This window comes from Aethalodelphis obliquidens, unplaced genomic scaffold, assembly GCF_003676395.1.
Source record: "Aethalodelphis obliquidens isolate GAN/ISIS:26980383/991018 unplaced genomic scaffold, ASM367639v1 scaffold97, whole genome shotgun sequence".
Lineage (NCBI taxonomy): Eukaryota > Metazoa > Chordata > Mammalia > Artiodactyla > Delphinidae > Aethalodelphis > Aethalodelphis obliquidens.
In genome coordinates, this window is record NW_020838041.1 from 2,608,185 (window position 1) to 2,630,851 (window position 22,667).

At 57.2% G+C, this 22,667-nt stretch overlaps 1 protein-coding gene across 2 annotated transcripts; it reads right to left on the reverse strand.

The window, feature by feature from the left end:
* Positions 1-8,253: 8,253 nt before the first annotated feature.
* PHLDA3 (pleckstrin homology like domain family A member 3) lies at positions 8,254-22,546 on the reverse strand. 2 transcript variants are annotated; one of them, XM_027096068.1, is made up of 3 exons: positions 21,939-22,546; positions 13,026-13,153; positions 8,254-12,340 (listed from the first exon to the last, which is right to left on the reverse strand). In XM_027096068.1, exon 1 carries the CDS (start codon positions 22,368-22,370, stop codon positions 21,999-22,001), a length of 372 nt encoding a protein of 123 aa, XP_026951869.1. In that variant the 5' UTR covers positions 22,371-22,546; the 3' UTR covers positions 8,254-12,340; positions 13,026-13,153; positions 21,939-21,998. The 2 variants fall into 2 exon arrangements, with proteins under 2 accessions (XP_026951869.1, XP_026951868.1); XM_027096067.1 differs by lacking the exons at positions 8,254-12,340; positions 13,026-13,153 and adding an exon at positions 19,014-20,608 and having other exon boundaries at positions 21,939-22,540.
* Positions 22,547-22,667: the final 121 nt, after the last annotated feature.

Genomic DNA, 22,667 nt, shown 5'->3' on the forward strand with positions numbered 1-22,667 from the left:
CTTGCTCCTGGCCGGTCCAGCAGGGGACACGATGCTGCAGACACAGACCTGCACCCCGATGGAGGCTGAGGAAACCAGCAGGGCAGAGGGGAACCTGATCCTGCCGGCAGATCTCTTCCCCATCATGGACTTTTGAACAGGTGGAGCAAAGGCAGGCATAGGTAAACCTGCTGATGCCACAGCAGGAATCCAGGTCGCGGCAGCAGACTGTTTGCCCACGACGCGCTCACTGGGGAAAAGCCAGTTTCACGTGACAGTGCCCTTGACGAGGCAGAAGAAAGTGCTAAGGGAGCTCTGTTGCATCCAGCTGGTACACAGGGAGCTGGTCCTCTGCCTGCGTGCAGGTGTGAGGACGCGGAAGCCGCCACTTTCACGTGTCATTTTCACTTGATTGAAAACTATAGTTAGTCGGACTTCAATGTTGGTAGACTGTTTCTCAGAAGGGAATACAGTGGGCCTGTCACCTCGAGGGAGACAGCTGCCCATTAAAAAATTCAAGCTTTCAGGAGCAAATGCAAATCTGGGAAAATCTGTATCTGCCGTTGTGAGCGCGACAGTTTCCCAAACACGTAGACTTCTCTGATAAGATTGGCAGTGATGTCAAAGAATGCAAGTTTACAGACTCACTGTGTAATGTGTGAACTGTGTTCACATTGGGAAGATCTGCATGTCTTCCAAATGACCAATGAGTAGTGTTACAGCATCACCCCGGTCAGAGATCCGTTCAAAGTGCAGGATAAACGTGGGTTTTCGTGCAACTTCGTTGAAGAATGAAGACTTCATTGATATGGTTTCAGACTCCACATTGGAACTAACCTTCAAGAAACTCCCGCCTGTTGAGTTTTGATGCAGTAACCCAAGAAGAGTATTCACAATTCTCTGAAAAGATGATTAAAATATTCTACCTCTCTCTTTTCCAACTACGTATCTGTGGAAGTCTGAATACTTTTTGTGAACTTCAAACAAAACATATTGCAACAGATTGGCTTCAGAAGCAGATATGAGAACCTAGCTGTCTTCTATTGAGCCAGACGTTAAAGGGATTTGTAAAAGTGTAAAACAGTGCCACTCTTTTTATTAGATATATATTTTTTAAGATTTATTTATTATTTCTTTATTTTATTTATTTTTGGCTGCGTAGGGTCTTAGTTGCAGCATTCGGGATCTTTCATTGCACCGTGCGGGCTTCTCTTTAGTTGTGGCGCGCGGGCTCCAGAGCGTGTGGGCTCTGTAGTTGGCGGCACGCGGGCTCTAGTTGAGGCGCGAGCTCAGTAGTTGCGGCACACGGGCTTAGTTGCCCCGTGGCATGTGGGATCTTAGTTCCCTTGTCCCCTGCCGTCGTAAGGTGGACCACCAGGGAAGTCCCTTATTAGATATTTTTGCTTTGTAATTTTATTATTAAAACTATTATTTATAGTAACTAATGATAATGTATTTTATTTGTATTTATACATTTGTTATTTATAATATTATTAAAAATATTTTATGTTACACAGGCTTATTATGTAAACCTATTTGGGCTTACATAATAAGACGTAAGATGGGCTTATTATTATAATTATTAAATAATTCAATCAATATTGAAATTTTTTTCCGTTTCTAATATGGTAAATATTGGTAATCATGACCGACAAACAAAAGATTTTTAGAGCCCTCAGTAAAGTAAAGGGGTCTTGAGCTCCAAAAGTGTGAGAACCACTGTTCTGTTTTTAGCAGATTATTATTGTTATTATCCTGATTAATTTATTTTGTCTATCAAATAAAGCTTAAAAATAGAAAAATGATCAACAAAAAGTGAAGTATGATTTTTGCTCCTGTCTAGTGGCAGCCAAAAACAGGAATAATTAAGAAATTCTTAACATCCAAGTTATTGTGTGTGGATTGGCCATGGCTAACCTGGGGATTTTGTGGCTTTGTGGTTTCACAAAATGTGCCTTAAAGTTAGGGAGACTTTGATAAGGAACAGCATGAAACTGGGATTTTCTCTTCAGTCCTTCTGGGCGAGAAAACTGCCTAAATTCTAGTTCTCATCATCGCCACCAGAGGGCGCAACGGGACGCGTGAGTGTGTGTGTGTGTGTGTGTGTGTGTGTGTGTGTGTGTGTGTGTGTGTGTGTGTGTGACTTGTGACCCAGCGACCACGTACACACGGTCGTTTGTGTTCCTCCTCTACACTTCATCCCTCCCCACCCACCCACCCACCCACCCCGCTGATACACAGTCAGGCCTCCCCAGTCGGGTCCGAATCCATCACCCGCTCAGCCTTCCCTGCTGTCCACACGTGTCCACACAGGTGAGCTGGGCTAAGCCCAGCGCTAAAACCGGAGACCAACAAACACAGCTTATGGTAGACACGTTTGCAGTGCAGTTACTGTGACCCCCATGTAGCTGCTTTGACAGTGGTTTACCTTCCTTAACGTGAGGGTACCTGCGTCTAAAAGTCCCCCTGAGGATCTAAGTGGTTAAGGGGTTCTTTATTTTGGGGGGACTTAGAACTTCCTTTGGAAAGTTTTGCAATCCGTAACATTCACACACGTCATTCGGAAGTCATCCACGTTCACAGGCACACCAAGGCTGGGGGCTCCAAGACCCTCCGAAACCCAGTCAAGGACACACGGGGGGACGGGGTCCGATCCAGTCGTGTGTACACAGCTGTCCCCAAGGACTCACAATCCTTCCAGAGAGGGGACTCCTGCGCCCGGCTCCTCTCTGGGGTGACCGGGTGATGCTGAGAAAGGGCTGCAGGGGAAGGGCCGGCACTAGAGGGCGCTGCTGAGCGGGGTCTGCAGGGAGTGGGCGTTTTCTGATGCCTAAGACGCAAAGGTATGAAGAAACTTCCTGCTGCTTTTACGCTGAGGATATTAAGGTTCCAGAGCAGCATGGAGGCCAGGGAACCACGGTATTTCAGAGCCTGTGACAAAATGCTATTCATTCTCACCAACACCTTCCCCCGTGGACAATCGCCTCACAACAATTCAGGGGGTCCCGCCCGGGGTGAAGCGCACACTTGCTAAACCTCACCTATTATCCTCTCCCCAACCTCCATAAATGTGAATTCTTCATGATTCAGACTAAAATCTAGACAGACGGGAGCCTTCACCTCCTGCTTTTTTGTCCACACAAATATATAAAAAGCTCCCCAAACAATTGTAATAACACTCAGTACCATATGTGCTTCACTGTAGTACTGATGAGGTGTGATGCATTCTCTGAGAGGAGACCAGGGTTTTTAGGAAACATCGGAGTTTGTCAGGCAACCAAGGAGAAAGGGCATTACAGACCCAGGGTGGTCTGAGCAGACACGGTGGCAGGAAAATGCATGGGGGTGGGAGGGGGGATATAGGCAGCTTGCTCTCGCTAGAGCGTAAAGGACTAAGCTGGGACAAGCAGGAGGTGATGTGGGAGTGGCTGTGGGGTGATGACAGGTCCCCAGATCTGGTCTGCGCCCCAGGTGCCAAGGAGCCTGGACTCCGTGCATTCACTAGAGGTCTGTTAAAGCGCTGCAGAACTTCCAGGTGACACAGGAAGATGTGAATTTTAGGAAGTTCATGCAGACTGCAGAATAAAAGCTGGATCCGAGGGTGGAAGAATCGGAGACCAAGCGACCAGTTCAGAGGCAATTACAATAATAATGATAATAAACAAATATAGAAAAATTTAACTATAAGTCATATAAAATACCACAGTACAATAATAATAATAAGGGCGGCTGCCGAGGAGGACCTGAATTAAAGCAGCAGCAGTGCCGTGAAACAGACGAGACTTCGACGGGGGAAAACCACACGACCTAAAAGTTATGAGTTACGTTATATTTGGGGACCTTTCTATGGATGGGAAGATGCCAGAGTCTGGGCTCACTGAAATTATTCCTGAGATAGGCATCTCAGCTCGCTAGGGCCAGTATCCTGTTTTGCTCCATCCTGAGTCCCCTCAGGGCGCAGCATGGGGGCCCGGCTGCAGAGGCTGCTGTTACCGGAATAGCAGACAACATTTCTTTATGAGCAAAACAGATCCAAGAGGCCGTCAGGAGGATGGTCTTCAGCTCTAGCTGTTGAGGCTGTGTGCTGGGAGGTGAGGGGCAGAGGCCGTGGGGGGTGAAGGAAAGAATCTAGACCAATCGGCTCAGTCGACAGGATGGTGCCTTAAACTGGAAGCAGAAGTACATCACAGAGGAAGAGCTGGTTTGGGAGGAAGCTGACGAGGTCCACACTGGACAGACGGCACCCAAGATGCTCAGGGGATGGACCAGCAGCCTGGCCGGTAGCTGCAGGGGTCGGGGGAGGGTGGATATCCCAGTGCAGAGCTCCAGGGGGACATGGTACCTGGACAGGCAGACTGGGAATCACCAGTGCATCCTGCGAAGGCCTGGAGAATACGGGCAGGGTGTGGGGACAGGAGAAGAGGGGGAGGGGGGAGACAGGGGGAGGATGACACCCCGAGGGGGCGGACATGCAAAGGCAGGCAGGAGAAGGAATTCAGAGGAGATAAAGAGATGTGGGTAGAACGAGATCAGCAGGATACCCTTGAAGGCAGGGAAGACAGCGGGTGTCGGCACAGTCAATGACACAGGCGCAGGCATAGCTCAGGATACGGGCATCACACTGAAAACAAGAGGACAGAGCAAAGTTCACAGACGGAGGGCTAATAGCCACCCCTCCCACTTCTGCTCCGGAAACGCTGGCAGCCAGCCTCAGACGCCCTGGCAAGAGGGTGGAGATTCGGATCCAGGAAAAGCAACCATCCCGAGGAAAGCACTGACGTCTGACAGGCCTGCAGTGAGGCCGCGGGACCCCTGGAGTTAGACCGCAGGACCCCAGCCGCACCCGCACACAGAGCTTCCAACGGCCTTTCAGTGCTTCCGATTCCTTTGTATACATGAACATTGAGGGACCGCCAGATATTTGAGGAAAACGGCTGACTTGAAGGGAACTAAAACATTCAAAACTAATCTGGGGAAAGCACAAAATGCAAGGAACGGAACAAAACTTCAAAACCAGATGGAGGAGACACCGTGCCCATGAAATGGGAGAGAATGCTGCAGAAAAAAGGAAAGGAACCCTCGGAAGTTAGCAACACGATAGCAACCATAAAGCATTCAGTAGACGGGCTGGATGGGAAAGTGGAAGAAATCTTCCGGAAAGTACAAAAAGAAATTCATCAGGAAGGATAAGAAAATGAAAGCGCCATCCAGGGGGCCCAGTATTTTACTACTTGGAGCCATGGAGGGTCAGACAGCCTAGGAGTCAGTCACCGGAGACGCTGAGCCCACACCTCTCAGAACTGAAGCGATGAGCCCAGCTCCAGGAGGGCCAAAAACCCGAGGACCAGACCAGCTTCCGGAGAGAAAAGTGGTCATACACAGAAGCCTGAAAACTCGGGCAGCTACAGGCCTCTCGGTAGCAGTACCAGAAACCAGGATGCAATAGGAAATGCCTCCAAAACCCTACGGGAGATTTCCAACCAGAATGCCTCAGGTGCCCAGCCAACCCATCAACCGACCTGGAGGGCGGAGGAAAGATGTTTTTACATATGCGAAGCTTCAGAGTCCTCCTGTCTGTTTTCTCAAGAAGCTGCTGGAGGCTGGGTTTCACCAAAATGAAGGGACAACCCACAGAAGGGGAGGGCTTGGTGCCGGCAACAGGGAGTCACTAGGGCAGAGGCAAAGGGAAGTCCCAGGTCGGTGGGGAGGAAGTACCCAGTGACCAGCAGCTGTGGCCAAGGACCAGCATGACCAGCACAGGTTAGAGCAGGGGCGGGGCGGGGGAGTCATGGAAGAAAAGGAAAGAGGGGGAGGGGAGCAGGAAACTGTCCCAGATCCCCTGTGGGTTCCCATGAACTGAGTTCTCTCTGCCACCAGAAAAACGGAAGCTCGTTAGTCGTGAACACACAGACGACCCAGCAAATGCAAACAAGGCAGAACTCAGCTTCAGAGAAAATCGTGGTGCTGGAAAAAGGGGATATTAATCATAATACACTATGCTGGCTCTGCTGTGAAAAGTATTTACATGGTCACATTATGTAAAGACTTTTAATTTAACCAGATAAAAACTAAACTCACTGAGAAGGCGTGGGAGGGAGGGGTGGGTGGGAGGGGGGATGGGGGTTACACATCACGTGTAGGAAGGTAGCCGTGGTGACCGTGGGGCTGCAGACTCAGCCCACCAGGACTGCAGGCAAAGGGTAGGCAGAGTCGTGGGGTGACCTGGGTAGGCTGTAAGCCCCCTGCCCGGGGCAGAGGCAGAGGCATAGGGAGGGGTGCTCAGACGTTGATCTCGTGGCTCTCTGCCAGTTTCCTGGGGACCTCAATGCCTTCATTGTCACTAAAGTGTCCGTGAGCAGGTGTGGCCCTGACCATGCCCAGAGCATTGAAGTCTTAACAGGGGAGCCTGGAGGAGGGAACTTCCTGACTCTGCAGAACTGACCCACCGACCAGGTGACCCTGGACGGGCCACTTAGGCTCCCTGAAATTCAGGCTCGTCTGTAAAGCGGGACTGCAAAGCTGCCATCATGGGGACTTCCCTGGTGGCGCAGTGGTTAAGAATCCACCTGCCGATCCAGGGGACACGGGTTCGAGCCCCGGTCCGGGAAGATCCCACATGCCGCGCAGCAACTAAGCCCGTGTGCCACAGCTACTGAGCCTGCGCTCTAGAGCCTGCGAGCCACAACTACTGAGCCCACGTGCCACAACTACTGAGCCCACGTGCCTAGAGCCCGTGCTCCACCATAATAGAAGCCACCGCAACAAGAAGCCCGTGCACCGCAACGAAGAGTAGCCCCCGCTCGCCGCAACTAGAGAAAGCCCGCACACAGCAATGAAGACCCGACGCGGCCAAAAATAAAAATAAATAATTTTTTTTAAAAAGGCTGCCATCACGGGTTGTCGCAAGAATGAAATTAGATAACGTCCGAGGAGAGCCTCTGTGGGCATCGAGAGCTCTGAGGGCCTCGTGTTGAAACCAGGTGGAGTAAGCATTGCCTGGAAGCTCCAGGCCTGAGCGAAGCCGGCAGTGGGGTCCCATGTGTGCCCTTGGCAGTGGGGGGCGGGTGGTCCCACGTCTAGGCAGCTGACCCCACAGGAGGCTCAGAGGTCAGGAGAAGGACCTGTGGACTCCGGCGTCATGGACCAGTAATGACTGCCAAGCTACTGGCCAACCGGACACAGCCAAGCCTCAGGGCTTCAGGGACCTGCGGGACCTGCCACTGATCCCTGTCGTTCCAGCATCACCGAACTCTCACCTGACAAACCCTGAGCCATGGCGCCTGGGACACACAGGGCTGGGCTCCTGGGGGCCTCTGGTCACAGCGTTTTCACCAACCTGTCAACACATGACCTTGTTTTATGTATATTTCTGTTTAAAGACACTTTATCTAATATGTACCGAAGACTCATTAACATTGAGTTCGTGGCCAACAGCCCTAGATCTTACACCCGAACGAAGCCCGTCTAACGTGTTTTCTCCAAAAATCACGTCCCAGCTTCCCTGAGCTCAGGACACCTGCAGCATCAGCTTGGGGGCCATTTTAAACACCGGAATCACCGACAAAATCACAGATATGCAAAAACCGCGGCACCAGATACTTGTTTACAGTACGAGACGGAAACCTGGAGGCAGACGTCGTCTTGCTTAACGCCAGCTGGGCACATGTGCCGCAGGTGACACCTTTCACCCCCCTGCACGTGAGTGACCATAAAGGCCCCGTGAGTAGTGATCAGGGGTTACAAATAAATTTTAGCAAGTGGGCTGATCTGCAAATACGGCTTCCACAAATAATGAGCAGTGGCTGTTATTAAGCTCATTTTACAGAGCAAGAAACTGAGGCTCGTCCAGGCAAACGGCTACACCTGACCAACAAGTGGCAGAGCCGGGATTCAGACCAGCCACGACTGCGGCACCGGCACCGTGTGCACCAGCCTCAGGCCCCGCCCACGACTGCAGCACCTTGTGCACCAGCCCCAGGCCCCGCCCACCACTGCAGCCCCATGTGCACTGTCTCCAGGCCCCGCCCACGACTGCAGCCCCATGTGCACTGTCTCCAGGCCCCGCCCACCACTGCAGCCCCATGTGCACTGTCTCCAGGCCCCGCCCATGACTGCAGCACCGTGTGCGCCAGCCCCAGGATAGCTTCTCATTTACGGCTAAGGCCCCCGAGGCCCAGAGAGGTTGCTGAGTCACCTAAGGCCGCACAGATGTTGGGGGCAGTTCAGGCTGAACCCTGGCCCTGGACCCGGGGAGTGTCCTTTCTCACAGCCCTGGACCCGGGGAGTGTCCTTTCTCACAGCTCACGCTTCTTCATGAAGCGTCGTGGGTTCTCCCCTCCCAGAGGTCGGAAGATGCCCTCAGGCCGCTGTCACCAGCTCAGCTCCGGCACTGCAATGAGTGCCTGCAGATGGGGACACCAGGGGGCGCCCCCCTCGCCAGCGCCGGGTGCCCCCCAGCCTGAGCGGTCCAGGAAACGGGAGGAACAATGGGGTGATTGATGCAGGCGCCCTGAAAGACAGATTGTTCAGATGAAGAGCATTCCAGGCTCCCGCCAAACGCCCAGAGTGCATGGAATTTCAAGGAAAAGCTGAGTAAATGAGAGCTGTCTGGCTGGGACCCTGGCCCCCTCTCCGGGGTGTTGCAGGCTCAGCCTGGGCCCCAGAGGCCGAGCCTGGCCAGGTGGAGGCGGCAGGGGAAGCAGAGGGAAGGTGGAGTCATGGGTGGGAGAAGGGCTTCCTCCCCACCCTTCAGATGGCCTCCGCCTCTGGATACACTCAGACAGGCACCCAGGTCCTGTCCCCGCAGCAGCGCTGGCGTGAACCCCAGGGTGGCCTCAGGTAGAGCCTTCCACCTCTCTGAACTCTGTTTTCTCATCTGTAAGGTGGGCCTAAGCCTCCTCCCCTTTGTGTCCAGGGCCATTGTGAGGGCCAAGGAGGAAGGGCTGCCCAGCTCAGCATCAGGCCGCTCTCTGGTCAAGGCAGGCCCCATCGAGCCGCACCAGGACCCAGCCCCTGCCCCTTCGGCTCACTGCCCAGACCTCCAGGGGACCCGGCCCAGCACCGGCCCCTGGCGTGAGCTCCCAGCCTCCACCAGCCCAGGATCTGAACTTCCGACCACCGCCCAAGGCCAGGGAGGGGGGAGAAGGATCTGGGCTGAGGGCGCACAAGGGTTCCTTGTCCTGCCGGGCAGCCTGGCACCGCCTGTCCTGTCCCCAGAAGGAGTCTCTCTGGGACTATTGTCTTTCTCGTGTGACTCCGGGAAGGGCAGATCAGGGCCATGGGGCCAGGCCGAGCGGCCGTGGCCTGCTCACACCGCACGCCTGCCCCCGGAGCGCCGGGGCCACCCCAGCACGGGGCCCAGCCAGCACTTCTGTTCCTCGTGGTGGCTCCGCCCCCGGCCCCTTCCCTCCTGAAAACCTCAGCTCCCACCCTGTCTTCACAGCCTCTGTTCCACCCGTGTTCCTTTGCTGCTTTACTAATTGAATTATTTACAGTTCTTGCTGGGCACCCAGCAGAGTCCCCGCCCTCGTTAGCCTTCAGTAAGATGTAATTATAGCCCAGCCGCCCACCTAAGTCACCCAGGCAGGGACGGAAACTCCCATCCTTTACTCTGGGCCGGCTTTCAGTGTTTGTCACTGTTCCTCCTGGCGGCCCTGCTCCCTGGCACCCCCCGCGTCCCCTTGCTGCTCTGCCCCAGCCCGTTCTCGGCCCACAGACCCCAGTTCCCACCCAACATCAGGCAAGCGCTACATGATTTTGAGCAAATGACGCAAAGTTTCCGGAGTGTGTTTCTTTATCTGCAAAGTGAGAAGGGCTCATCTCTGCTCCAGGCGGTGGGAAGATCAAACACGATGGTAGTTATGAAAGCCCCGTGACACCTGCTCACCAGCCACACAGCGGAGAAACCGTCACGCTGGTCCACGTGCTAGCAGGCAGCCTCCCCAGCCACCTGGAGATGAGGCTGTCCTGGTCCAGCTCCTGGAGACTAATAATAATGGTCCCCGTGGCGGGTAGTGTCCCAACTTCACCAAGCATTTTCACACCCTTCAGACCATTATAACTCTCCCAGCGGATCCAGCGACAGAGCGGTGGGGAGGGAAAGTGATCTGGGACAGCTGGAAACATTCAGCATCCCCTGGGCCATCTCCACAGGATTTACCATCTGCCGAAGATGCCCATTCCAGCTCCCTAGACACACACTGGTGAGGGAGGGCTGAGCAAACAGATCTCAGCAGCCCCACTCTGGGGCCAGGATGGGTCCCTCCAGCCGGTCCACAGTTCCTCCCAGGGCGCGACAGAGTTCAGTCCTGAACAAAGGCCTTCTGAGTGCTGGTGGTGACCGAAGAGGAGGCGCACGTGCCCCGGGCACACCCTTCCTGCCAGGGTCCCCGCCAGCCGCGCCCGCGCCCTTCCTGGCTTCTGGAAGGGTGGGCAGCTCTAAGTCCCTCAGGAAACAGCGCTGGGGCCGTCTGCCAGCATCGCATGTGTGAGCAGAGGCCCAGGCCCAGGGAGCCGTCAGCCGGCCTGGGGAGGGTTACGTCCACAGCATGTGCCTGGGACCCAGGTGTTCCCGTGGGCGTGGGAGGTCTTGGGGGGGTACTTAACAGCCTCCGCCTCTGCCGGGCTACCTCACCTGCCCTGGGGAGAGATGCTGCTCTTGGGGAAAGGAAAAGAAGAGCCCGGCTGTGCGGCCGGGCCTCCCACGCAGGTGCCAGGGGAGGTGGGGGGCAGACAGCAGGGAGATGCCAGGACGGGAAGGCAGGGCTGGCCCTGTCTGTCCTGACCTCCCTTCATGTGAGGACAGCCGTTGGCAGCAGGGAAGTCGGTCTGGGAGTTCAGACTCCGGGCCTCACTTGCTGGGTGAGAATAGGATGCTAAGAATAGGAGAATATGGTCTGTGCCTCAGTTTCTTCCCTCCTGGGCACACCCTCCAGGCAGACTGAATGATAGCCCCCCAGAATGTCCACATTCTAAGCCCTGGAACCTGTGAATATTACCTTACGTGGCAAAGACCTTGCAAACATGACCACGTTAGGGATCTTGAGATGTGGAGACGACCCTGGATTATCCGGGTGGGCTGTAACAGTTGCCATGTGTCTGTAAGAAGAGGTACACAGAGGATTACAGACAGAGGAGGAGGGGGCAACGTGACCACAGAGGCAGAGGCTGCAGTGATGGGGCCACAGCCGAAGGACCCTTGGATCCCCAGAAGCTGGAAGAGGCAGGGGCTGATTCTTGTCCGTAGGCTTGTCCGAAGTACAGCCCTGCCGACGCCCTGACTCCAGCCGGGCATCAGCCCCGTGCTGATTTCGAATGTCTGGTCTCCAGAGCCGTGAAAGAAGGGACCTCTGTTGTTTCAAGCCACCACGTGTGTGGTCGCTTGTCACACCAGCCACAGGAGGCTGCTGGTTGCGTCCTCCTTGCCCGGTGGCACGAGGAGTCCGGTGCCTCGTCTGGCTCCCAGCAAAGTAGCTCGTCTTCTCTGCTGTGCTGGAGAACATCTTTTTCAAGGAGTTTGTCTTCTCCGCCATACGGATAATGCTTTTAAATGGCCAAGGACATCGTTCCGGCCTGGAAACATTCCAGGGTGTCCTGGGCTAAACAGGCTGGCGAGAGAAGGTGCGCTGCCCACGTGGGAGACAACAGACCTGCCCCTCCTCACCCCCAGGCCCCAGCCTCCTCACGCGGCCCCCAGGACCACTGGACTGAGCCCAGAGCATCCGCTCAGGAGATTCTAGACTCTCAGGCACTAGGCAAACACTGAACTCTCCCTGTGAGCCAAGCACAGGGCCAGCCCAGAGAAGAAAGGCACCGAGAACTTGGTCCCTACCCCGGGGCGGGAGGGTGGAGGCAGACAAGCAGACCGAGGCTACAGCAGTGAGTGTGTGAAGAGCCGGGCGAGAAGAGAGCCCTGACGACAGCATCTGCTTCGTCATCTGTTGCCGAGTGACAAATCGTCACAGACTTGTGGTGTAGACAACACAGTGCATCATCTCACAGCCTCTAAGGGCCAGGGATCCGGGCGTGCCCCCGGGCCTTCTGCTCTGGGGTCTCACAGACAGCAACCAAGTTGTCGGCCAGGAGGGGGTGTCGTCTCAAGGTCTGACCGGGAGGGACCTGCTTCCAAACTCACATGGTCGCCGGTGGGACCCAGGTCCCTGCGGGCTGTTGGTCAAAGACCACTCTCAGTCCTGCCACGTGGGCCCATCCAACACGGACGTTTCCTTCGTCGAAAGGAGGCAAGGAGAGCACCGCGATGAGTGAGATGGGCACCAGGATCTCACGTGGCCCTAATTGCAGACGTGACAACCCGTCCACTCACCAGGCCAGTCGCTCTCGAGGGGCGGGGTCCACACAAGCCCTGCAGGGGGCGGAGACCACGGGGGCTGCTAAGGGTCTGCCTGCCACCAGGACTCCCAAACTGGGTCTCAGATGAACAGCGGGGACCAGCGAGATCAGCGGGAGCGCGGGGCTCGGAAGAACGTGGTGGTCGACTGAGAAACCAGAGCAGAAGGGCTTCCAGGCAGAGAGCAGAGCTCAGGGAACCCGCGCCCGCCCGAGTGTGGCCCAGGAGTTGATGTTTTACTATGTGCCCACTTGTGTGTCCTGACCCTATTTATCTGCAGTGTTCCTGGAGAAAGAGAGGATTATTGCTGTGTCTCCATCTGTGAAAACCTGCTCTGTCTCCATCTGTGAAAACTGACCCCAGGCAGTAAGAGTGTGGCCGAGGCCAACTGCCCATGTGGACCCCCTTCTGCAGGGCGTATTTGACAAAGATGGAATCTGGCAAAGAAAAGCACAGGCGAGCACCAGTCTGAGGAAGACACAGGAAGTGGAGGAATGAGGTCGCCCTTGCAGCCAGGACCCCGGCCTCTGAGGCTAAGTGAACGCATGGGAGCTCGCAGTGTGTGTGTGTGTGTGTGTGTGTGTGTGTGTGTGTGTGTGTGTGTGTGTGTGAAGACACCACTCAGCAGACTCCACTCACTAAATCTCCACCAGGCGCCTGGGCCCCAAGCCCCGAGGCCCGCACAGCAGCCCTGAGTTACCTGCACCCCACGCGCTTCTCCCCCAGCCCAAGATTCACCACGGCATCTATCAGGAAATAGTCCAATATCACAGGCTGTTGTGATAACACAGCAAGATCACATCTGAAGGTTCCTGGAGACTCAGAGGCCTGGGTGGAAACACAGGGTGATGACAAAGATTAGAGGACGGGGGAGGGGTCTTCCAGAGACCTTGCTGGGAGGGGGCTTGCTGGAGAAACAGACCATTGCGGCTGGACCCACGGGAGCGGGGAATGCATGTTGTCACTCGTGGTTTGGAAGTGCGGAAAGCATGGGGTCTGACGTCTCCCTTTGCACAGATAGTTGAAAGCTCCAAACGGCTGCCCCGACCACCCCAGTCGAGTATAACTGATTGCTGGTGTTCGAACCGCTTTCTGAGCTCCGTTAGTCCTTTTATCCGTCTTGATTAGCGTGGAGGCCCACCTCCCTCGCCACAGGGCGTCAGCCAAGGCTCCCAGGGCTGGCCTGGGTCCCATTCTGCCCTCTCCTCTGGGCTTGGTGGGCGACAGGCTCTGGGAACTCAGGCGTGGTGGGTAACCTGCCCTGCCTTCCCGGGCGGGGGGACAGGCGTGCATGTGCGTGTGCATGCGTGTGTGCGTGTGTGTGCAGGGCTCTGGGCCACTGGAGCGCAGCCCGGTAGCGGTGCCGGTGGAGATCGCGGCGGCGCAGCTCAGTCTAATGACGAGGAATCTTGACAGATACTGACCTGCTGTCTCTCTCCAGCCTCCTTCTAACCAGGGGGCCCCGGGGGCAGTGGGAAGGGCCTGGGCCCCCCACCCTGGGCCCCTGCTTCCACTCTTCCTGGTGGCAGTTCTTCGTCTGGACGGGAGGTAAGTCTGGCAGAGCCTGTGTGTAATTTAGGCTGCACCCCGAGGGCTCGATGTTGGTCCTGAGTACGTTAGTTACACGCGGCTTCCCCCCAAATGTGGATCAGGTGGGCAAGGTCGCGGGGAGGATTTCTACGCGGCTGTGCTCACAGACGGCCATGTGCACCATCTGTGTGCTGTGTCCTTTACGGGCACTCTCTCCACCACGTCTCACAGTGATCCAGGAAGTAGACCATGTCGTCTCCGTTTTAATGGGAGCCAAGTAGCGTGGCCAAAAAGACACGGCCTCGCGGCTATGATTAGCGCTTTGGTGGTCAGCGGCCACCTGCACACCTGCTCGTGGGTGACCTGAGTCACTGCCCACACGGGCATTTCCTAAACGGCTGCTGTCTCACCACTGTCTCCCCGACCCCTCCCAGTCCCCCCACGGCTCCCCACACCCATCTCCCTGCCCCCAGGTCTCCCTCCTCTGCGACCACCGGCCCTTCTGAAGCAGCTCACCAGCACCCACGCTGTTCTCCAGCGGGCCCAGCCGTGCCGCTCTAAGAAGTCTCCTAAAGGACCTGCATGATGGCATTTATATGAGGACTCTAAAAAGTACAACAAACTAGAGAATATAACACTAGCAGCAGACTCACAGATACAGAGAACAAACTAGTGGTTACCACGGGGGAGAGGGAAGGTAAGGGCAAAATAGGGGGAGAGGAATAAGAGGTACAAACTACTATGTACAAAATAAATCAGCTGCACAGACACAGTGTACAACACGGGGAATATAGCCAATATTTTATAATAACTTTAAATAGATATTGTGAATCCTGTATTGTACATCTGTAACTTATATAATATTGCACATCAGCTATACTTTGATTTTTAAAAAAATAAAACTTACATTAAAAAAAGAATTATTTTTTAAAAAATCCAGAGACACAGAGATTTAAATATTTCTTTTTCTATATATAAATTTATTTTATTTTTATTTACTTATTATTTTTGGCTGTGTTGGGTCTTCGTTGCTGCGCACGGGCTTTCTCTAGTTGCAGCGAGCAGGGGCCACTCTTCGTTGCAGTGCACGGGCTTCTCACTGCGGTGGCTTCTCTTAATGCGGAGCACGGGCTCTAGGTGCACGGGCTTCAGTAGTTGTGGCTCGCGGGCTCTAGAGCGCAGGCTCAGTAATTGTGGCGCACGGGCTTATGTGCTCCATGGCACGTGGGATCTTCCCGGATCAGGGCTCGAATGTCCCCTGCATTGGCAGGCAGATTCTTAACCACTGCGCCACCAGGGAAGCCCCAGACGCAGAGATTTAAATAGGCAAACGTTCGTTGCAGCCTTATATATAACAAAGGAAAAATCAAAAAAAACATGGGGATCCAACGAATGAGGGATTGAATGTCAAATAAATAATATAAACGTAATAGAATAATATACAGGCATTAAAATATTTAATGTCAGGCTTCCCTGGTGGCGCAGTGGTTGAGAGTCCACCTGCCCATGCAGGGGACGCGGGTTCGTGCCCCGGTCCGGGAAGATCCCACATGCCGCGGAGCGGCTGGGCCCGTGAGCCATGGCCGCTGAGCCTGCGCGTCCGGAGCCTGTGCTCCGCAACGGGAGAGGCCGCAACAGTGAGAGGCCCGCGTACCGCAAAAAAAAACAAAAAGAAAAGAAAAAAAAATTTAATGTCATGGCCTCATAACACAATATATTAATACATAAAAAAATCAAGATATAATACACATAATGACCCATGTGTGAAAATAATTACATATTACAGATCATATATAATTATATATTACGTATATATTTGCATAGGAGTAAATGTAGAAGGAAATATACCAAAATGCTAGCAAAGATTTTCTCAAAGATGGGAACACAGAGATATTTGTTTCCCTCTTTATAATTTTCTGTCCTTTCACATTTTTCTCCAATGTAATAAAATAAAGGGGTGTGTGTGTAAGAACAGCGGCTTGGAGATGGGCTCCCCACTGCATGGAGAGAGAAGCGGAGATCACGGTCGGGGGCTCCAAGTCAGCTACCTCCTCTGTGCTCACCTGTTGTGCTCCCAGGCTCTGTGCCACCTCACCTTTTCCAGCCCTGGCAACTCTGCCCAGGGTAGGTCTTCCCCTGTGCGTTTCCCGCCCACTGAGAGTCAGACCCCTAACCCCCTTGGAAAGACCACCGGAAACGTTCCCTGCATCCCGCCCCACCCCCAGAGCTCTGCCCCGACCGCACAGCCCTCCTCCCCGTTCAGTCCGCCTGCTCTGGCTCCAGTACCTGGCAGGTGGCGCAGGCTCGGCACTGGTGCAGCAGGTGTGGAGCTGATTGGAGAGCCCGGAGGACACTTGGTTCTCCTTCCTCCCTGCAGCCGGGACCTGACCGTCCTCTGAGGACGGCAGGAAAGCCTGCTGGCGCCAGCGCAGGGGCCGGAGGAGCGCATGGGCCATCACACAGTAGCTCACAGCCCGGGACTCTGCGTGGTCCCTTCTCAGGGCCGAGGGCTGTGGGCGGAGCTGACTGCTGAGACGGGGAGGGTGGGAGAGGCCAGGCTTTCTGACCCTGGGCGGGGCTGGGAGGGGGGTGACCAATGGTCCCAGAGTGCCCAGGAGTGAGGGGCTTCTGGGGACACAGAGCTTTCAGTGCTAAAACCAGTAGAGTCCCAGGCAAGCTGGGATGAGGGGTGAGCCCTACCTGTGGGGCTCTGGGACCAGGGTGCTGCCACACGGGGTCACGTCTGCTGAGCCCAGAGCCCTTGTCCCTGCAGGATGGGGTCCCTGTACCCAGGTGATGAGACAAACAGCATTTGGGCCAACACAGGACCGGCACTGTCCCCAGCGTTCTCATGCCCCTCCCCCGACCCGGGGTCCCTCCGTTGTTGCAGGGGATCCTGCCCCAACCTTGACCCTGCGGGCACCCACAGATCCTCCCAACCCGGGGACACCTCCCTGTGTCTCCTCCTGTTTCAAGGCCTGGCTGCAGTCACCCCTCCACCCCTGCAGCCGCCTCCACCTGAGTCTGTAGAGGGTCCCTTCCGGCCCTCACGCGGCCCCCAGGCCTCAGCGCGTACTCTCAGTGCCCGCCTGTGAGCTCCCTTCTCCCCAGGAAATCGCGGGCAAACTCGCTCTGTCACTCGCCCGCTCATCCTGGGAGAAGTACTCGTCTGGTGTGGATTCAGAGAACACATCTAGAGGCCCACTGCCCAGTCGAGTCCTGGCTCCTCCGCCAGTCAGCCGCTGTGTGACTCCTAACAAGTCACATGACCTCTCTGGGCCTCAGTTTCTGAATGTAAAACTAATCCACAACCTCAGCGGCTGGACGTTCCACGACCCCCTTGTGCTGATCGTGGGTCAGTGCCCACGGAGCAAGCTTGGTTACCGTTTGCAACCGTGATGATGAATCGCCTGCCTTGTCCCAGGAACTCAGAGGCAGCAGGAACATAGTGACGGGAGTGACCGACTGTCGCCAGGCAGCGTGGTGACGGGAGAGCAGAGAGCAGTTCCTTGGCCTGGACCGAGCAGGGAGGCTCCCCATGGCGGGGTTGTGGGCTGAGCAAAGGCCCCCAGCTAGTCCTGGGACCTGGCGCTTCCCATGCAGGGGCGCCGGCTGGGGACTGTGGGGACGGACACTGGAAAGAGCCCTGACCTCGGAGGGCACACTTCCTGGGAGCTGGGACTTCCTTCCTGTGCATCGGGGAAACCTCGGGAGGTTTTAATCGGAAGGATGAACTGCGTCCTGGGCGGGACACTCAGGTGGCTGGGAGGAGGTCAGCCCGGGCTCCCAGTACAGCCTCCTGGCAGCCCTGCGCACAGCGAATCACAGAGTCTTGCCGGGGTCCCTGCGCCTGGCCGCCAAGGTGCCTCTACACCCCAGCTTCCAGGAAAGGCCAGACTCCAGGGTCACGGGCGCGATGCCCGCTCCCTCCTGCGGTAGACCCTCTGCTTCCGGCAGCTCTTTGCACTCGTCCCCATTCCCTGCAACAGGCTGGCTCTTGCCAAAGCCTCAGCTCCCAGCCCAGCTCACCTGACTAGAGCCAGCCGGGCCCTTCTCCCCCGCCTCCCCACCCGGCCTCAGTGGATTCCCAGCTGCCGCCAGGCTGGGACTTGCCCGTCTCATTTTCCCATTGATGACTCAGAGATCGGGCAAGGGTGAGCCGTGGCCGCCGAGGCAAATGGAGAGATGGTGGCGACTGCCCCGCCCTGGCCTCACGGCAGGGTCCCAACTGAGCGAAGTTTTTCCATCTCGTGCATGTCCGCTGGCACTGTCGGGGCCTCTGTGCCCCCAGGAGACCTTGACCTTGCTCTGTGGTCCAGCTGAGCACTCTTGGGGTGAGGGCCCGTGCTCCTTGTCCCAAACTCAGCTGCCAGAGTGGAGAGGACACCCCTGATCCCAGGAAGCAGAGAGACACCCCAGAGAGGCCACGTATCTTTTAAAAAACGAGACTCACTGCGCAAGTCCCGATCCCTGTGCTGCGAGTTCTTGGCGCCTCCAAGCAGCTATGGGGCTGGAGCGATTATCCCCCTCCCAACACCCGCCACCGGCACTAGTGTCTGCTGAGAGTCTGTTCGAGGGTCTGTGCTGGTGCTGGGGGTCCTACGGCAGCACCCCCTTCACGGGGGCTGGGACCTCCTAGCAAGGGGAGCAGCTGAAGCTGGGTTTGGATAGGAACCAAAGCATCCTTGGAACCAACGGGCTGGCTGTTCCCAAAAAGCAGGGAGGGCCGGGAGCTGGGAGCCCGCTCTCCCCCTGCACTGTGTGTGCCCCCGCAGACACCCCACACTGGCTGTGCCCCCTGCTGTCCTGAGCTGCCAAGCTCCAGAACCACCCCTGCAGGCTCCGCTGCGGACAGGACAGTGCCAGGCAGAAGGACACCGCCTGTGCCGCTGACACCCCTCTACCGGCACAGCAGGTACCTCCTCGCCCTGGGCTCTGGCTCAGATCAGGTGTTTCTTCATCTCCGCGCCCCAGCGCCCAGCGCAGCACCTGGAGGCAAGAGGCATTGGCATGTCTGCTGGATGAGTGTGTCCTGCACCCCGATCCCACCTGCGCACAAACACGCCCCCGCGTCTGAGTGTCTGGACGCCTCCCTGAATCCTCACCATCACCATCACCAAAGTCACCTTTGGGCTCGATGGAAAGAGCAAGGATTCTATTTTATTTTTATTTATTTATTTATTGAGGATTCTAGTTTAGAGGCTGCCGTTTTAGAGCAGGATGGAGAAGCTAAGCCTCTCATGTAGCTTGAATCAAGGAAACAGTGGCAGACACCATGCTCTCCCCACACATATATACAACAGCTGCCAACCTCCCCACCTTTCTCCCAAAGCTCACGGCAGACATCACCAATTGATCACAGCACACTAGCTGGCACGGACAGTGATGCTTATTTGCCATCATGGGCTGGGTATGCAGCCTAAGGAGATCATAAATGAGAGATCTGTAAAAATTCCTTGGTAACTGGTAAGTTCTTATTTGATTGTAAGATGTAGTTCACATATCAGATAAGCAAGAAGCTTCAGAGGACTCTGAGGGACGGGGACAAAGGACAGAGATCGTGATCGGACAGGAGGAGGAATCTGATGCGGAACGAACAGGTTGGAAGCACTGAGGGACCCCGCCTCGTTGCAGGGGACATTCAGCCTCCCCGCCCCTGCCGGGCAGCCGCCGCTTGGCAACAGGGGAGGCCGGACGTGGGTTACCCGATCGGCAGTTTCTGTGTCACTCAAGACAGCTGTGACTCTGTACCTCGGTTTCCCCGCTACTGAAATTATTCGTTTTCAACCATCCCGCAGAGAAGACTTAACGGTGTTAACGTACAAGGCCCAAGTGTGTAAATGACAGAGACAGGCCCTACCCAGAATGCAGAGCCGCCCCCCCAGGAGAGCAGGCAGAGGGGCGTCTCTCGAGACCGAGTGGGCCCGTGCAGGCCTCACGGCCCCTCCCCTAGGACCTCCGAGTCCATGTTCCCTGGGTTGCAGGGTCTCTCCCTCCCCAGGCTGGAGACTGCAGGATGGGGTGTGGACTGGGAAAGCGGGGTGAGGACAGATACTCCAAGCACCAGGTCTTAGCGGCGGGCGAAGAATTCCACTCAGCGAGCGAACGGTGTGGTCACTGCCCTCTGCAGGGCATCTGCATTTGTGGACGGGTGTGAAATGGTAATGGCTGACCCCCCCACCCCCCCACCACCTCCAGGCCTAGTACCGCAGTGGGGGAAGAGGGGAAGGAGGGGGAAAGAACTGTGCAAAGAGAGGCCTGGATGGGTGGGGGTCCCAGAAGGACCCAAGCAGCAGATGACCCCCAGGTGTGGGCCTCAGACCCATCAGCTACCCCCGCCAAAGTAAATCCGGAGGCGAGCCCAGGTGGTTCCTCTTCTGAGCGCCAGCCCGGCCTCCCGAGTCCTGGGGCGCTGGCTCGGCGCCCCCCGGGGGACTGCCTTTCTCCGGGCACGGCACCAAGCCGGGGGGCCGGTTAGCAGTCTGCAGCAGAGACGCAGGGCCGTGGCGGGAGGTGGCTTGGAGGGCAGCTCTCCATCACGATCTCGGAGGCCAGGCCGGTGGCCGGAAGGTCCTGAGCGGGAGTCTGAGTACCCGGGGGCTGCATCTTCATCCTCAGCCCCTCGGGGCCTTTGACCTGCTACCCGGCCCCGGCCGCCCCTAACACGCTCCAACGCCTCCTCCACGCGTCCATGTCCTCTGCCTCACCAAACGGAGCACAGTCACACCCCGCAAGCCAAAGGGGGCATGGAAGCTGGCAAGAAAGAACAGCAGTCAGGGCAGGGCACACACGGGGGCGGCGAGTAGCCACAGGAGCTGTTTGTACCAGAGCTTCCCAACCTGCTCCAACGTTTCAGGAGAGAACAGCATTTGTCCAACACCCTGTCATCACTGCAGGAAGTTGTCCCTCCCGGCCTCTGAGGCCTGGGGGATCAAAGGGGATCAGCTCTAAGGACAGAAGGTCTGCCTCCTGCCTGGCCTCTCAGTGACCCCGCACTGCCCCACGAGAGGCACTTAACAGGAGGGCCGGGGGTGTGCAGCACCGACCCCCAGGCTCAACGGACCCGACCTGGCGAGGTGAGAAGCTGCAGGACAGGGAGAGTCAGCAGGGTGGTGGTAGTGGGGCGAGGGGGATACAGGTTTCCAGGGGAGAAACGACACCTAGATCCTTCCTCAACCTGCGCCCGGTTCCCCCGGGAGGGGGCGGCATCTGGGGAAGACGGCACAGGGCCAGGAGCCACAGTTTCTAGGTTCTATTCCTGGTCCCTCCCCTGAGCCTTGCTGACCACAAACCCGGCCCCACCCCCTCCTCCAGCTTCCCTTCTCGGCCCAGCCAGCATGGCGGGCACTCTGGGGCAGGTGGACAGGCCCACCCTCCTCGGCATCAGTGGCCTGGCCTGCACACCCCACAAATCTCCTGGTTTCCCAACAGCTCAGCCCTAGGACCCAAAACCCACCACTGAGAACAGGTAGTGGAGCTTCCAGGCCCAGCCCAGCTCCCACCAAGGTCCCACCTTGGGAGCTACGACTCCTTGGTTCTGGCCCCAACCCTGAGAACCCTGCCACTGAGGGAGGCCGTCTTCCTGCCTCAATCCCACCGTCAAGCTCCAGGACGAGCGTCGTCGCAGCAGAAAGGGGTGGGGGGGCAAGCTCACCGCCCCCTCCGCCCTCCGCAGCTCCCTGAAAGCCACAGCCCAGGAGCCCTGCCTTGGTGGGGGTGGAGGCCCAGCCGCCTGGAGGTCTGTTCTGCTAGCCTCTTCCACCTGAGTCAGGGCAGAACCGACCTGGGGGGGGCGGTGCACATCCTGCCCACCCTCCTCTCAGGCACTGCGGGCACATTCAGGACCCCTGCCCGGCGCCCCAGGGGGAGGGCCGGCTCTTGGCCCCAGGCCCAGGCACCCAGGGTCGACTCCTGGGCTTTCCCTCCCCATTGGCCCTACGACGGCCAGCTTTGAGAGGGCATGCTGGGGTGGGGGGGGGACGGTGCGGGGCGGGGGCCGGGCGGGCATTTCCTCTGTAGGGGAAAGAGGAGAGAGGAGACGGGAGGGCAAGAGGAAAGAAAGGCTCAGACCCCAAGAACTCACCTGTCACGACCCACGACACCGCGTCCATGGCCGCGGGAAGCGAAGACGTTAGCCTGCGGTCTAGGACACGAGGGTCCCGGTCCCGAGGCTCTGCCGGGCGCGCACGGTCTGGATGGCCTGCTGGTTCTTGAACTTGACCAGGCCCAGGGTGATCTGCGCGTTCCAGCCGGGATCCTCGGGCGGGCAGCGGAAGTCGATCTCGCCGCCGCCCTCGGTCACCAGCGTGAAGTAGATGTGGCGCCCGGTGCTCTCCACGCACTCCACGGCTTTGATGCGGGCGAAGCTGAGCTCCTTGGGCCGACCGCCCGCGCCCTTGGCCTCGAAGAGCTGCAGCCCGCGCTCGGTGAGCACGCAGCGCTTGCGCTTCCACTGCTGCAGCAGCCCGCCGCTCCGCTTCTCCAACACGCCCTCCCGGAGCACGGCCGCCGTCATGGGCGCGCGCGGGGCCGGGGCCGCGGCGCGCCCCGCCGGTTCTCCCTGCGGCCCGGCCGGCGCCCGGTGCCTCCCGCGCCGGGCTTCGGCCCCCGCCGCTGCTGCGCGCCCTCCCGCCCGCTCTCGCCCGTTCGCCCGCTCGCTCCCCGGGCCGTCTGCGCGTCGGGCGGCAGCTCGCGGGATGTGCCCTCACATGTCCCGCGCCCGCCTCCCGCCTCCTGCGCCGAGCATTCCTGCCCGGCCGGCCCTCCCCTCTCCTCCCCTCCCCTTCGCTCCTCTCCCCTGCGCTCCCGGGGG